The sequence below is a fragment of the Pelophylax lessonae genome, assembly GCF_965119305.1.
Source record: "Pelophylax lessonae genome assembly, chromosome: 12".
Taxonomy (NCBI): Eukaryota; Metazoa; Chordata; class Amphibia; order Anura; family Ranidae; genus Pelophylax; species Pelophylax lessonae.
In genome coordinates, this window is record NC_138779.1 from 224,729,565 (window position 1) to 224,745,242 (window position 15,678).

Consider the following 15,678-nt stretch of genomic DNA (forward strand, 5'->3'; position numbering starts at 1 on the left):
CGGGGGGGGGGGGGATGTTGTTCCCCCCCCCCGCCTTCCATGGCATCCACTTGCTGACTCAGCTTTTTCTGGCACTTTTGGTTTACAAGTTTATATCAGTATTGCTAGAAAAATAACTTCCAACCCCCAAACTTTTTTTTTAGCAGACAATTGTGTGTCACACAGTATCTGTGCAGTGGTTTTCCAAACGCAATTTGAAATAAGTGAATAAAACCAAACCTCATCACACACACACACTATACATATATTACAGACACATACACACTATATATAATCTTTGTCCCAATTTTTTTGTAAAATATGAAAGATGTTATGCTGAGTGAAAGGATACCCAACATATCACACTTTAAAATTGGGCGACAAACTACGGTACCTAAAATTCCCCAGAGGTGATGTGTTAACATTTTTACAGGTTACCTGTTTGAGTGTTACATAGCAGCTCTAGCGCTAGAATTATTTCTCCCGCTGTAACATTTGAGGCGATACTTCACATGTGTGGTGCAATCACCGTTTACATATGCGAGTGCGACTTATGTATGCGTTCGCTTATTTGTGCAGGCACGGAGAGATGGGGAGCTTTAAAAAAAATTATTTTTTTCTGCGTTTACACTGTCCCGTTTAATTTTTTTTTTTTTTTTAAACCACTTTTAATCCTTTTGCTAGGAATGTAAACAGAAATAAAGATGAGAGGTCCTCTTTATGGAGACATCTGGGGGTCAAAAAGACCCTCAAATCTCTCTACTTTACCTTTAAAAGCCAAAAAACAAAAAACACAACACACACAGTGTACTTAATACATCCTAATTAGTACATAATAACAATAATGCCTCGTTTCCATTGATCGGTTCAGTATGGTACGCTATTTTGGGTGTTTCCATTAAGAAAGTGGTCCATACAACCGAACCGAACCATTCCTGGTCCTGCTTCAGATGTAGGGTCATAGGAAATGGTACGGTACAGTTAGGGCGGAGCTACTGGCGTCACATGATACATTACACTGATTGGCAGACAGGAAAACCTCTGCTCACGTCAAAAGGCATTTGGTGTGAACCCCACATGGCCCCTGGCGGTCCGACTTGCAGTGGAAACGCTCACTTGAATAGGCCGGACCATTCTAACCCTTCCAAACTGTACCGACCCGAACCGTTCCGCTCAGTGGAAACGAGGCATTAGATTACTATTATTAGGGCTGGTCTAAACTCTGGGGCTTCTGGAATGGGATTTTTGCGTTGCTGGTTTGGTTACCTGGATTACCAGGACATCAATCTTCTCGTATTGCTTTATTTGAGGAGCCAGGTGAGAACGCACCTCGCCATATTCAAATGTTGGTCTTTGTCCTTCTACGGCTAAGATTACTATGGCCAAATCGTGGGAAAAAAAGAAAAAAGTAAATTTTCCCCATTTTGCACTCAGCATAATATTTGAAGGATTAGGACTCATGAAAAGCTGGCCGGCCTTCTGAGCGATAGTCAGATGCAATTCGATAAGGTTTGGGGGCTGAGGGCCCGCTATATGCGTGTCCCCTTATCTTCGTAATGTGTCGTGTAACTGAGACTTCCAGCTCCCACCTCTTTCTTTTCTTCTGTTCTATAATCCGCTTTTCCCTCTTTATGTTGAGAACCTTCTGTCCAACTTTCTTATGAAGGTAAACTTCTAGAATCCAGGAACAATGGTGGTTGAAGGAGTCCGTTGCCTAGTTGAGGTTTCCTACTCCTGACAGTTATCGGCCTTTATTATTATATTTGTATTCTATTACCGACTCATTATTTGGGAGATTATCGTTTTTTCCACTTTGTAACATCTAAACTCTTTCCTGAATACTTAAATCTCCTTCTTAGATTGCAATTCTATAAAAACATACAGAACGTAAACAAAAAGAATATGTGAACTACTTACAAAAATGCCATTTGCCTGGCTCTCATGCATATTCCTGTGGACTTCCAATACTTTGAGAGTTGCTGACCTGCACAAGCATGCAGCTAGTGAAACCAACTTATATTGTACATACCTATTCGGAGTCATTGGCTCAAAGTATCGAAGTCACTGAACGTAGCAGCCAAGGAACTAGGTTTTGTAGCAGCATGAGATGGCAATGAGACCCAAAAGACTTCTACCCCTGCCAGGGTCATCTCATTCAGTGATGCAGAATAGCCGCTTCACTGATCGGGAATTAGCATGAGAGTCAGACAATGGCCTCCAGAGTAAAGTAAAAGTATAGCCAGAAAACATGGCATGTGTATGAAGACAATAAGTGAACGTAAACCTGCCTCTCTCCTGCAGACGTACAACACGAACGCTCAGGTTGCCGACAGCGCCGGTACCGCCACAGCCTACTTGTGTGGTGTGAAAGCCAACGAGGGGACAGTTGGTGTGAACGCGGCATCGGTGAGGGGTCAATGTAACACCACTAAGGGCAATGAGGTGGACTCCATCCTAAAGTGGGCCAAACAAGCCGGTAAGTTGTGGCAAATGAACCCAATACTGAACTCCCCATGACTGTCAGTGCCGTAGATTAGACTTTACCGGCCATTTACCTTTAACTGTCCCAAACGGAAGCACTCAAGAGCAGAAAAATAAACGTATCTGCTCCATAGGAACATACATGGCTTCTATGAGGGGCAAGCCAACATTGAGAGCAATTGTCTGAACAAAATACAGGTTTTGATATGAGTGATCTCAATCTAGGTCACAAAGTCTGAGTTTGTAGCCAGGAACAATCATTTTCTTTCTAAAGACTTATTCCACCCCCCCCCCCTCATTTTCTGGAAACTAAAACCTCTCCTATTGGACTGCATTGTGTGTATTCTCAAACCGCCCACCAAGTTACGAAGGAGGTTCCATAGAGTCTCAAACATTAATTTCCTCTTCCAGGGAAATCGGTTGGAGTGGTGACCACCACCAGGGTGAACCATGCAACCCCCAGTGCCGCCTACGCCCACTGTGTCAACAGAGACTGGTTTTCGGATAATGAGATGCCCAAAGAAGCAGTGGAAGAAGGGTGTAAGGACATTGCCTGGCAGCTCATGCACAATATTGCAGATATAGAGGTAAGACTACACATTCTGTGGCCAGAGGTGACCGTAGACTGCTGAGGGCCCATATGAAGGGCAGTTTCTGCTTCATATTACCTGTCACCTTAAATTGTATTAGGATTTTTCTTGACACCGCTGGCATTTTATTTCCATCCTCTACCCCATAGCAACACTATACCATGTTCCCTGGCATCACCGGAAGCTCTACCACCACTTTTTCTCTCAAGCACCCATAGTTCCAATCCAATTCTATAGATCTAAAAAGGTTGATTAACTTTACTCAAATCTGGCCCTTCTGCAAGGTTTCCCAAACAACGATGACCCTACCTGGCCCCTCCACCACCACTGCGACCCAACCTGGCCCCTCCACCACCACTGCGACCCAACCTGGCCCCTCCACCACCACTGTGACCCAACCTGGCCCCTCCACCACCACTGTGACCCAACCTGGCCCCTCCACCACCACTGTGACCCAACCTGGCCCCTCCACCACCACTGTCACCCAACCTGGCCCCTCCACCACCACTGTCACCCAACCTGGCCCCTCCACCACCACTGCGACCCAACCTGGCCCCTCCACCACCACTGCGACCCTACCTGGCCCCTCCACCACCACTGCGACCCAACCTGGCCCCTCCACCACCACTGCGACCCAACCTGGCCCCTCCACCACCACTGTGACCCAACCTGGCCCCTCCACCACCACTGTGACCCAACCTGGCCCCTCCACCACCACTGTGACCCAACCTGGCCCCTCCACCACCACTGTCACCCAACCTGGCCCCTCCACCACCACTGTCACCCAACCTGGCCCCTCCACCACCACTGTCACCCAACCTGGCCCCTCCACCACCACTGCGACCCAACCTGGCCCCTCCACCACCACTGCGACCCAACCTGGCCCCTCCACCACCACTGCGACCCAACCTGGCCCCTCCACCACCACTGCGACCCAACCTGGCCCCTCCACCACCACTGCGACCCAACCTGGCCCCTCCACCACCACTGCGACCCAACCTGGCCCCTCCACCACCACTGTGACCCAACTGGCCCCTCCACCACCACTGTGACCCAACTGGCCCCTGAAGTAGCTCTTCTCTGTGCAAACCGATATCTTTAGTATATTTACCATTACACCCTTGTAAATACCGATATTAAATTTAAAAGTTTGACAAAAAGGGGAGAAGTCCCAGGTATATAATTCTACAATCACACGAAATTATTTCATAACCCAAACCACGTCCCACTGGTGGTATATGATTTGTGCCTTCATCTTCCAAGCCACAGTAATACTAAAAAGGTATAACAAGCCTGGATATTGAATAGGACTTTACTGCTGAAAAATTGACACTCCTTTTATGTTGAGTTGGTTACTTACATTTTTCAGAGGTGCAGAATGGAACCGAAGCTTGAAAAGGACGAGCTTCACTAGAAGAGAAAAGTTCTGTTAGATCTCCAGGAGGATAATCATGTTTTCTTAGCACTAAAGTTTGTCCTGTTTTAGGTCATCATGGGAGGAGGAAGAAAATACATGTTCCCTAAAAACACCCCTGACATCGAGTACCCGAAAGAGGAGAAGGCGAATGGGACAAGGCTGGATGGGCTAAATCTGACTAAAATCTGGCTGGAAAATAAGCCACGTAATAAGGCGAGTTAAAAATTCTACTTAGCCATAAAAAGGTGGAAATTACCACAGTAGGCCTCCAGGAGGTCATAGAGCAAAAATCAATGAGTTTTCAGTAACCCTTTTTATTAAAGCCATGGAGTGAAATATAAACCTTACCAGCTACTCGTCTACATTGGATATCCACCCCATGTCAAGTTCTTACCTGTTTCAAACACAGCAAATAGCGTTTCTTTGTTCTGCCTAGTAGACTCCATCTAGTTGTTGGTCACTCCGATCATCTTCAGCCCTGCAGACAACATACGAGAGAGGTTTATCTTGTGTGGTAGGAGAGTTACATTGCCATTTGGCCTAGCCATTACACACTGTATTCCAGCCAGAGAACGCCTTGTACCCAGCAGGTTGCCAGAGGAATCCCGGCAAGCCACAGGCTCCAATACTCCATACTGCGGACATGGAAAGCCTGAAAACATCCTGTGATCATGATCCCGCTTGGCTACGAGAGCAGGAAAAACTAGGTTAGGACTATTTCATAAAAATCGTCAGGAACCCCATTAGGCAGTTAGAAACAACAGACGTCCAACACACCAAGAGGTTTGGCTTTGGAGTTTACGTCAGGAAGTTTTGACATTGACCCTTACATGTCGCGGCAAGGAAGCCACTTTCCCCATTAGATTCATTGGAGGACCCCTTGTAAGACCTACAGACTGCAAAATGGCAGCTATTGGTGTGAATCAAGGACCCCTAAATAGTTTTAAAGCGTTATTGCTCAATAGTTACCAGCGCCGGATCTAGGAAGGTGCTGGGGTGGGCTGTTCCCCCTCAGATTTTAGTTGTGCGTGCCCCCCCAGGTCTCAGAGTGCATCTATTGATCCAAAAGCCAGGACACCTGATGTAAAGGGGCATTCCTGATGGGACACCGGATGCAAGGGGGCACTTTGATGAGTTGTCTTGATATAAGGGACACAGGTTCTGTTTACTAGTGTTTTCCAGGTTGTGACATGGTGTGATAGACTGTCAATGACTCACATAGTGTTGACAATGACCCCTGACTTTTTTGCTGCACCCCCAGATCAGATAGGCTAGATCCGTCCCTGATCGTTACAACTGAGCTGGGTAGGGAGCGCTAGAGGCCAGCTTGTCCCTAAAGGGGTGGAATATTTATATCTCCTTTCAGACCTGTCATTAAGTGTCCAGGATTTAGAGCAGCCTTTCAACCTCTTTACCCTGGAGAACTCCTGAAACCATTTTCAGGCCTGTGGGACTCCTGCTGAAATTGGGGTCATTGGAAAATGCCTTACATTGTAAAGGGGCATTCTTTCCACTGACCTGCAAACTGCTAAAAGAAACATTGGCATCATGCTGTTGGCTATGCAAGTGGCAATGTACCCAGAACTATGCAGGCACCATCAGATGAGATGGTCAACCAGCCATCAGCCCAGCAACCTCTGGAGGAACCCTTGTGTTCTTTGGAGACCCTGGCTGAGAATGCCCGCTTTAGATAATAAGCATGCCTGCCGAATGTTCCAATGAGGTGTTCATATAACAGGGGCCTAAATAAGTAAATGGAGCACATCCAGCAGGATATACACCCCCCCCCCCTGCAGTCCTTCAACCCACCAGAGATTACACACAACCTTTGCTTGTTATTTGGTTTATAACTGATCTGGTACGCAGGTCTGTCATCTACCAACCTATAACACAAGACCGGTTACCAGGTTTGTCCAAAAAATGTGGCAATAAAAATTGGTAACAGAGTTACATTTCTCTATTTGCAGATTGCACGTTACGTATGGAACAGAGATCAGCTGATGGGGCTAAAACCACAAGAGGTTGACTATGTCCTGGGTAAGTTGTATGGCTGTTCTGTGGAATGGGTTAAACCATCCTGGGGAAGATTCAAACGTTTCCGACTTTATACGTATCCCGACAACCACCAGTGGCCACTGTGCGAAGGCTCTCAGCCAGCCCTCCCCTTGGATAGGCTACCAAAGGCAAATTTTTAGATCCTTTGGTGCAAGAGGGGGAGGGGGGGGGGGGGATTTCAGCTTAATCACAGTCAGTCCAGTTTAGGAGTACGTGGACCACATGCATCAACCACAAGGCCAGTGGGCCAAATGCAGCCCACTAGGCCATTTCAAATGGTCCTTGCACCTCTCCTGCGGCACCCTCCTCATCTCTGCCCCTGCCTTGTCCCAGCAGTTGAGGGGATGACAGATCTCCCCCGCCAGATCCTGCACTTCTTCATGCAGCTGCGGAGAGGCTCATCTCTGCCCCTTTCCCCATTCACCGTTGGCAGCAGAGAGGACCGAACTACTACAGATCCTGCGCCTCTGTGCAGCTGCAGCACCCCCTTGTTTCCCTCTCCCCTGGTCTCCATTCAAAAGACTCCAGCCCTCCTCTGGTCCTCTAGACCCTACACCTTCTTCCCAGCTCCTTCCAGGCAACAGCACAAGGTGGCCGGGGGGGGGGGGGGGGAAGACTCTTGATTTCTTATGGTGGGGGGCTCTTGGCATCAAATATAGCCCCCTTTACATAGTGCATCTTCCTTACCTTGTGCTGCTGCTGGGAGGGAGTTGAAAAGAAGAAAAATGCAGGGTCTGCAGGAGGTCACCCCCGCCCAGTGCTCTGGACATCTAGTCTTACAGATAGAACTGGCCCCTTGAAGGCAACTGTATTGCTGATGTGGCCCTCAAATGCCGTTTGACACCCATGCAGTAGACACTGCGGCTTTTGAGGATGACTGGGGCTCAGAGAACTTAATACGGTTGCTGTATATTGTGACACGTGAAATGTACCCATAGATGCTTTAAATTACTTTATCAAAAGGAAAAAAATAAACCTAGCTTCAGTCATTCACAATACCGTAAGGGAAAATCTGTTAATTCTGTATTAATACAAGAAAAATAACTGCTCAAGGTGGACTATCAGCCAGATGACATACACCGGTGCACGCCCCGGCTCGCCTCCGTGGATAATCAATGAAGAAAAAGACGGCTGCACTCCAGATGAAGTCAAATTCCAGGTTTATTGACTGGACATCCCAACGTGACAAGGTAAAAGCGTTTCACACATTACAATGTGTGCTTAATGATTAAGCACACATTGCAGTGTGTGAAACGCGTCTACCTTGTCACTATTGTCACGTTGGGATGTCCAGTCAATAAACCTGGAATTTGACTTCATCTGGAGTGCAGCCGTTTCTTTTTCTTCATTAATTCTGTATTAATGTTGGGCGTTCCTAGGGCTGGGCCTACAGATACATCCTGAAAATGGATCAACATACTGGAAAAATGAAAAACCTTAACTTCCCGTAAGAAGCTCAGCCATCTAATATCTATTTCTCCAGGTCTCTTTGAACCCAGCGATCTGGTGTATGAACTGGACAGGAACACAAGTACAGACCCCTCCCTGGTGGAGATGGTGAAGGTGGCCATCAGTATTCTGAAGAAAAACCCCAAAGGCTTCTTTCTCCTGGTGGAGGGTACGTACGTGTCTTATATACCGAGTGACAATAGGACTGGGAAAAAGCAGAGAGTGAAGGTCTACGCTCCCATAAATCACACCCCATATAGAGAGACTTCTAGTGTCATTCCTGGTTACCCACAACAGAGGCGAGAGCAGTATATATAGACAGTTTGTGTTCTGGGGCGGTTTCCTTATATCTTTGACACAAAAAGAAAACCAAAGATCAAAAGGAAGACGCAGACTGATAAATCCTCTCTAAATCCAGGGGAGGTAGACAATCCAGGGGAAGGTAGACAGACAATCCAGGGGAAGGTAGACAGACAATCCAGGGGAAGGTAGACAGACAATCCAGGGGAAGGTAGACAGACAATCCAGGGGAAGGTAGACAGACAATCCAGGGGAAGGTAGACAGACAATCCAGGGGAAGGTAGACAGACAATCCAGGGGAAGGTAGACAGACAATCCAGGGGAAGGTAGACAATCCTGGCTCGTCAGTACAAAAAAAAAAAAAAAAAAAAAAAACTGACACCTGTATGTAGACAAAGAGGTCCACATCCAAACCGATATTGTGCTTGTGTCATGGCGGATATGGGAAAGTTGCTGGTCTATAAATTTGCTCCAGGCAACATCTTTGATTGTTTCTTCCATAGTGAAATCTTATTTATTTTGGTTTACAATTAGGATTATTTAGGATTTATAGAGCACCATCAGCTTACTCAGCACTTTACAATATAAAAAGGGAAACAGTTCAGTTACAATACAATAAAATACAAGAGGGTTAAGAAGAGGGCCCTGCTCATAAGAACTGACAATCTAATAGCATGGGGCAAGTTGTACAATAGGTTGTAACTGTGGGGGATGAGCTGATGGAAGCGATAAGAGATTAGTTGGAGGTGTGATACGCTTCCCTGAAGAGACGAGTTTTCAGGACCACCTAAAGGGAGCCAGAGTAGGAGATAGCTGGACAGATTGAGGTAGAGAGTTCCGGAGTATGGGAGAGGCTGTGGAGAAGTCCTAGAAATGAGCATTGGAGGAGGGGACAGGGGAGATTGAGAGCAGATTTTGAGAGCAGCAGAGGGGATGGTTTAGGTGATATTTGGAGACTAGTGATGTAGCTCAGGGCTTAGTTGTGAATGGCTTTGTATGTTGTAGTTTGTTTTTAATTAGATGGGCGATTGGAATCCAGTGGAGGGATTGGCGGAAAGGGGTGGCAGACACCGAGCAGTTGGGTAAGGTAGACGAGTTGGAGGATAGCCTGCAGAGAAGTTGACCTATGAGAAGGGAGTTGCAATAGTCAAAGTGAGAGAACAAGGGAGTGAATGAGTGGCTTGGTGGTTTCATTCGCTAAGGGGTGAATTTTACAGATGTTAACCGGGGTGAAGCCTACAAAGCTTTTGACTGATTGGATTTGGAGCTGAAAGGACAGGTCAGACTCTAGGATTACACCTAGTACCCTGGCGCAAGGGGATTGATTGTTGAATTATTGATTGGGGGGGGGGGGGGGAATCCTCATTTGTGGTGGTATCCATCCTGAGGTTACAGCAAGATGTTGCAGTCTACTTGGTGTCCAGGCCCATCCAACCTAGGGCTATTCTCTCACATTGTGTCGGAGAGTGTCTCAGGCACCAGCTACTTGTAGAACAGGAGTTAATGGGAAGAAGGGCGAGAAAAGAAAACCCATGCAGTCCCAGCTAAGACCAAAGCTGGCCTGTAAAAACTCACATTGGCTCTATAGATGCAAGGGGTATCTTGGTAAATACTTCCAAAGGCAGGAGACCCTACAAGATCCCTCTGGTGACCTCTCCCTTCACCAGTTACTTACCACCTCCCTCCAATGTGGGAGGAAAAAACACAGGCGCCTCAAGGAATAAAGTACTTTTTTCTTTAGTAGGCAGCATCTTGTGGCAATCTTAGATCAGGGGTCTCCAAACTTTCTAAACAGAGGGCAGTTCACTCTCCTTCAGACTTTAAAGGCGCCAGTGGGAGTAGAAAATATTGATTTGGGAGCAATGGCGCCCAGTCATGCCCATCTGTGGGAGCAATGGCACCCAGTCATGCCCATCTGCGGGAGCAATAGTTCTCCATCGCTGGTGCAAGTGAAGGAATTAGGTCTCATTGTTAAGGTCAGTGGGAGGATCAGTGCTCCAAGGGCCGCAATTTGGAGACTACTGTCCTAGATGGAAGGCTCCTCTAACATGCAATTCTTTAGTCCCAAGCTCAAGAGGCCCAGAACAGCGCACCGACCCAACAGGCAGGGGCTCAGGGAACCAAGAACCCTCCAGCAGGGCTGTCCCAAATATTCATTACCTGCCCAGCGCAACGCACCCAGAAAAACTCCCCAGTGATTGGCTAGGCTGATTCAGGTTTATAACCCTTCTAACATTCCAGGAGTATGCCCATCAGCAGCTTACAAACCTAATATACAAACCTAATAGCTTGAGCTTCGACTTTAGAAGCAAAGGCACATTTAGGCTCATGATAGCCCAACTTCTTCCCGCAGAACACAGAGGACAGCCTTAATCCCATAAAGGGGTAGTGTGGAGTCACCCAACAGTACTGGGCTATTGTGGTCTATTTACACCCCCCAAAGCATCGCTTAGGGCAATAATTTAGAGCCACCAAGTAAGAAATGTAATTAGTAGGGATGCACCGAATGTTCGGCAGCCGAACATTATTCGGCCGAAAATAGAAAAAAATAGCACTTTCGGTGTTCGGCCGAATAAGTCAAAAGGCCGAATAATTTTGTGCCAAACAATAGGGCTGAACGATAGTCGATATGATATCGACTATCGTTCTGCGGCCGTAGGCGATATTCATATCGCCGAGGTCACGATATTTACATAGGCAGGGGGAAGGGACTCTGAGGAGGACAGGAGGACTCAGACTTCCGTGAAGCCGGGACACTTCAGCAGTGAGCATACATACATTACTAACTCGTGCACTGCAGCCCGCCCCACACATTCAGTGAGTCTTACTCTCCTCCCTAGTTTTTTCAATGGCACATTCAGGGAGCCAATCACGCCGTGATTAGCTGCACAGCGAACCAATCACGCGTGCCTGCACACCTGATTGGTTCCGCTGTGCCACTACTCACGGCGTGATTGGCTTCCTGAATGTGCCATTGAAAAAACTAGGGAGGAGAGTAAGACTCACTGAATGTGTGGGGCGGGCTGCAGTGCACGAGTGAGTAATGTATGTATGCGGCTGTGCTCCTTTCCAGGCTCCTACTAGTCCACCTCCAGCCTCCTACTACCACCACTATGAGAGACTGTCTGTCACTGTATAATCTGATCGAGTCTACACTGACACTGACTGACTGTCACTGAGTAATTGATGTTACCATATTAACCCTGACCTGCCCAGTGCCCTGTATCTGCAATTAAAATTTACAAGGCTGCCTGCATGCTTCCTGATTTCCATTCCCAGCATCCTTCCCAATCCCTACAGTGTCACTAACATTAACCCTATGGTACAAGGCTGCAGTGTGCACTGAATCCAATTCCCTACAGTAACATTTTGGGAGAGAGAGACATGAGAGGACAAGAGAGAGAGAGACATGAGAGGACAAGAGAGAGAGAGACATGAGAGGACAAGAGAGAGACATGAGAGGACAAGAGAGAGACATGAGAGGACAAGAGAGAGACATGAGAGGACAAGAGAGAGACATGAGAGGACAAGAGAGAGACATGAGAGGACAAGAGAGAGACATGAGAGGACAAGAGAGAGACATGAGAGGACAAGAGAGAGACAGAGAGACAGAGAGAGACACACGAGAGGACAAGAGAGAGAGAGACAGAGACAGAGAGACAGAGAGACAGAGAGAGACACACGAGAGGACAAGAGAGAGGACAAAAAATTGGCAAAATAAATGGAAAAAATGCGAAACACCGCGTTCGGTATTCGGCCTTCGGCCAAGCATTTCATTATTATTCGGCTTCGGCCAACAATTTCATTTCGGTGCATCCCTAGTAATTAGTTTTATAAAGCCAGAAAATACTATTTGTGAAATTTTCACCAGTATCTTTTAAAGTCTGCACATCCCCAGAACATATTACATGGTATAGCCAGGAAGCAAGTAACACTGAGGACCTCAAGTAAAAAGGTTCTGAAAGGGATTGTGTTCCTCTGCTGATCAGGTGGACGTATAGACCATGGACACCACGAAGGAAAGGCTAAGCAGGCTCTACACGAGGCCATACAGATGGACGATGCGATTGGTTTGGCAGGAGAGATGACCTCCATCGAGGACACGTTGACCGTCGTCACGGCTGACCACTCTCACGTCTTTACATTCGGAGGATACACCCATCGGGGAAACTCCATTTTCGGCAAGTTACAGATTTTGTATTAATCATTTTTAAAAAACATTTTTAAAATTTGGAATTTGCCATTTAGAGTAAAATAGATTCCCTGTAGCCAGCAACAATGGACCCCCAACAACAGATCCACCCCAGCAACATTAGACTCCCAACAGCCACCATCAATAAACCCTCCAGCAGCAAACAATAGACCCCTCCCAGCTACACAAAATCTCTAAAAGAGGTGGTACTGAGAGGCGGTGGAACCAAGAGATGGTGCTCAGATGAGTTAAGGGCTTAGACCAGGGGTGATTTGGAAGGGGGGAGTTCCTGCACTTACTCTGAGGGGGGAAAAAAAATACATACATACATAAAATCTACTGATGGCATATTTCAAGTCCCAACTTTTTACTCTATTCAATTTCTAGTTATAGCCGGGATGATACCCTGGTTGGCCAAGTAATTTAACTGACTTCGACATCTCAACCCTGTCACTATAAGACCATACCTCCCCATTTTCTGAACCTAGGCTTTCTTTATCATTTTGGTACAAAGACCAAACACACAGATAAAGGAGGCAGCGGTTCAGCCGATGTGTGGAGACAATATCAGAACACCAGCAAATAAATAGGATTTAGGAAGTTATCCTTGACCACACATCGTCCCATAATAGGCAGCCGCTGAATGGATAGTTTGTATTTTTCAATAGACAGTGACAGTATAACCACCAGAATCTTCCTGGAGGTATCTTCAGAGAATGAAAAATGACCCATCAATTTTAATTTTTTTTCAGGTTTAGCTCCAGCACTAAGCGACCTCGACCAGAAACCTTTCACATCCATCCTGTACGGGAACGGCCCCGGCTACAAACTGGTGAATGGAAACAGGGAGAACGTCTCCACTGTGGACTATGGTGAGTAAAGCCAGGCAGTGTTGGAAGGGAGCTCCCCGATATCACCCAGTAGAAAATCCCCCCCCCCCCCGATATCACCCAGTAGAAAATCCCCCCCCACCCCCCCCCCCAATATCACCCAGTAGAAAAGGCCCCCATACCAGTTTGTGAATGTTGAAAGCCATGGAGATCAGAGCTTGGCTCATACAAAGACCAGCTCAAATTCATAAATAGGATTACATGACTACATAAATTTACAGAATTTGGTGAACTGTGGACCTCCTGAAAAGGCTTGCTGCCTGGCTTCTCCTCAGTTTTTAATTTACTTAGGATTCTTCTACAATTTCGAAGTCCAATTTATTTTAAAAATCAACACATTTAAAAGGAGGTCCCCTTCAGAATCTCATATCTTTACACACCAATAGAACATTCACCTACTCCAGGTATACAGCATTTCACCACCTTGTACCTGCCGAGTCCCTGCCCTGAACGAGCGTGTAGATTAGAAAGTCAGAGTGAAATTTGGAAGTTCTTTAAATGGGGCACCATTAAACACCCCCCCCCCCCACTGCCACCAACAATGGGGCATCATTGGCCCCCCCCTCACAGCCACCAACAATGGGGCACCATTGCCCCCCTCACAGCTACCAACAATGGGGAACCATTGCCCCCCCCTCAAAGCCACCAACAATGGGGCACCATTGCCCCCCCCTCAAAGCCACCAACAATGGGGCACCATTGCCCCCCCCTCAAAGCCACCAACAATGGGGCACCATTGCCCCCCCCTCACAGCCACCAACAATGGGGCACCATTGCCCCCCCTCACAGCCACCAACAATGGGGCACCATTGCCCCCCCTCAGAGCCACCAACAATGGGGCACCATTGCCCCCCCCTCACAGCCACCAACAATGGGGCACCATTGCCCCTCCCTCATAGCTACCAATGGGGCACCATTGCCCCTCCCTCACAGCCAACAATGGGGCACCATTGCCCCCCCTCACAGCCAACAATGGGGCACCATTGCCCCCCCTCACAGCCAACAATGGGGCACCATTGCCCCCCCTCACAGCTACCAACAATGGGGCACTATTGCCCCCCCTCACAGCTACCAACAATGGGGCACTATTGCCCCCCCTCACAGCTACCAACAATGGGGCACTATTCCCCCTCTAGCACGAATTATGGGTATTGTTACGGACGCAAGCTCATTTTCTTTTCAAGATCCCCGTTTTAGACGGTAGACCAATATGTACATTTCATTGTCTTACAGCCCATGCCAGCTACCAGGCTCAATCCGCTGTTCCTCTGAGGCAAGAAACCCACGGTGGAGAAGACGTTGCTGTATTTGCCAAGGGGCCAATGGCTCATCTCCTGCATGGCGTCCATGAGCAGAATTATATACCTCACGTCATGGCATACGCTTCCTGCATGGGTCAGAATCTGAACCACTGCAATTCCAGCAGCTCAGGCCACAACTTTAGGAACTCCGCCACTCTGCTGGCCTCCGCTTTATCAGTCCTTGCTGCACTCCAATTGTTTTAAAGCGAGGCATGCCAGTCCTACCTCACCCCATGCTGCTCCACACTCAGCAGGGAAGATCTGCTACCAGACTTTCCTTACACAGCTGCCAATCAACAGAAGTCACAGTGGGGTCCAAACTTTGAAGACAGGCAGGCCCAATGGGAGCCGTTTCCACCCGGCAGGCCCAATGGGAGCCGTTTCCACCCGGCAGGCCCAATGGGAGCCGTTTCCACCCGGCAGGCCCAATGGGAGCCGTTGTCATGCCAGGAAATGACCCTTAAAGAAGGTTTTATTAATAAAGACAGTTTGCAGCCAAGGGGTCAGTTGTTTGATATATGAAACCACTAAGAAAAGAGACTGCTTAAGCCAAGGTGACAGTTCAGACTGCCCCTCGAAAATTTGATTGAACAGCTTTCTTGATTTAAATCTGCCGATATAAAAAAATCTTCTCAAATTGTACATAAAGACCAAAAAAGACAATAAAAACCATAAAACATCCATGTAGACATTTTTTCATTGTAGTCAGTCTGAAATCTCGTTATTTGCTTTACAATATACATGTTTTTTGGTGGTGGTGGGGGGGGGGGGGGGTCTAACCCCAGGGCTTGATCCTCAACCTGGTAAGAAGGTAGGTGACCTCATGAAAGGCCAAGCTCCAATAATGGGAGCCAAGGTACAGAAAGCTGGACCACCACCCCAAAATAAGAGCATATTCTACTCATACATGGAGCTCCATGGAATTACATGAGGGCTCTTCAAAAAGTTTCTGCAATAATATTATATATATATATATATATATATATATATATATATATATATAAAATCTTAGTTAAAAAGGGTG

The 15,678-nt window shown here is 47.2% G+C and overlaps 1 protein-coding gene across 1 annotated transcript in view; it reads left to right on the forward strand.

The window, feature by feature from the left end:
• Positions 1-15,331, forward strand: part of ALPL (alkaline phosphatase, biomineralization associated) — a 44,391-nt gene extending 29,060 nt beyond the window's left edge. Inside the window, exons 5-12 of the mRNA XM_082273259.1 lie at positions 2,281-2,455; positions 2,872-3,047; positions 4,537-4,680; positions 6,435-6,504; positions 8,006-8,140; positions 12,261-12,452; positions 13,216-13,335; positions 14,587-15,331. Coding sequence (XP_082129385.1) covers positions 2,281-2,455; positions 2,872-3,047; positions 4,537-4,680; positions 6,435-6,504; positions 8,006-8,140; positions 12,261-12,452; positions 13,216-13,335; positions 14,587-14,858 — 1,284 coding nt within the window. The 3' untranslated portion in view covers positions 14,859-15,331. The remainder of the gene's footprint in view (positions 1-2,280; positions 2,456-2,871; positions 3,048-4,536; positions 4,681-6,434; positions 6,505-8,005; positions 8,141-12,260; positions 12,453-13,215; positions 13,336-14,586) is intronic.
• Positions 15,332-15,678: the final 347 nt, after the last annotated feature.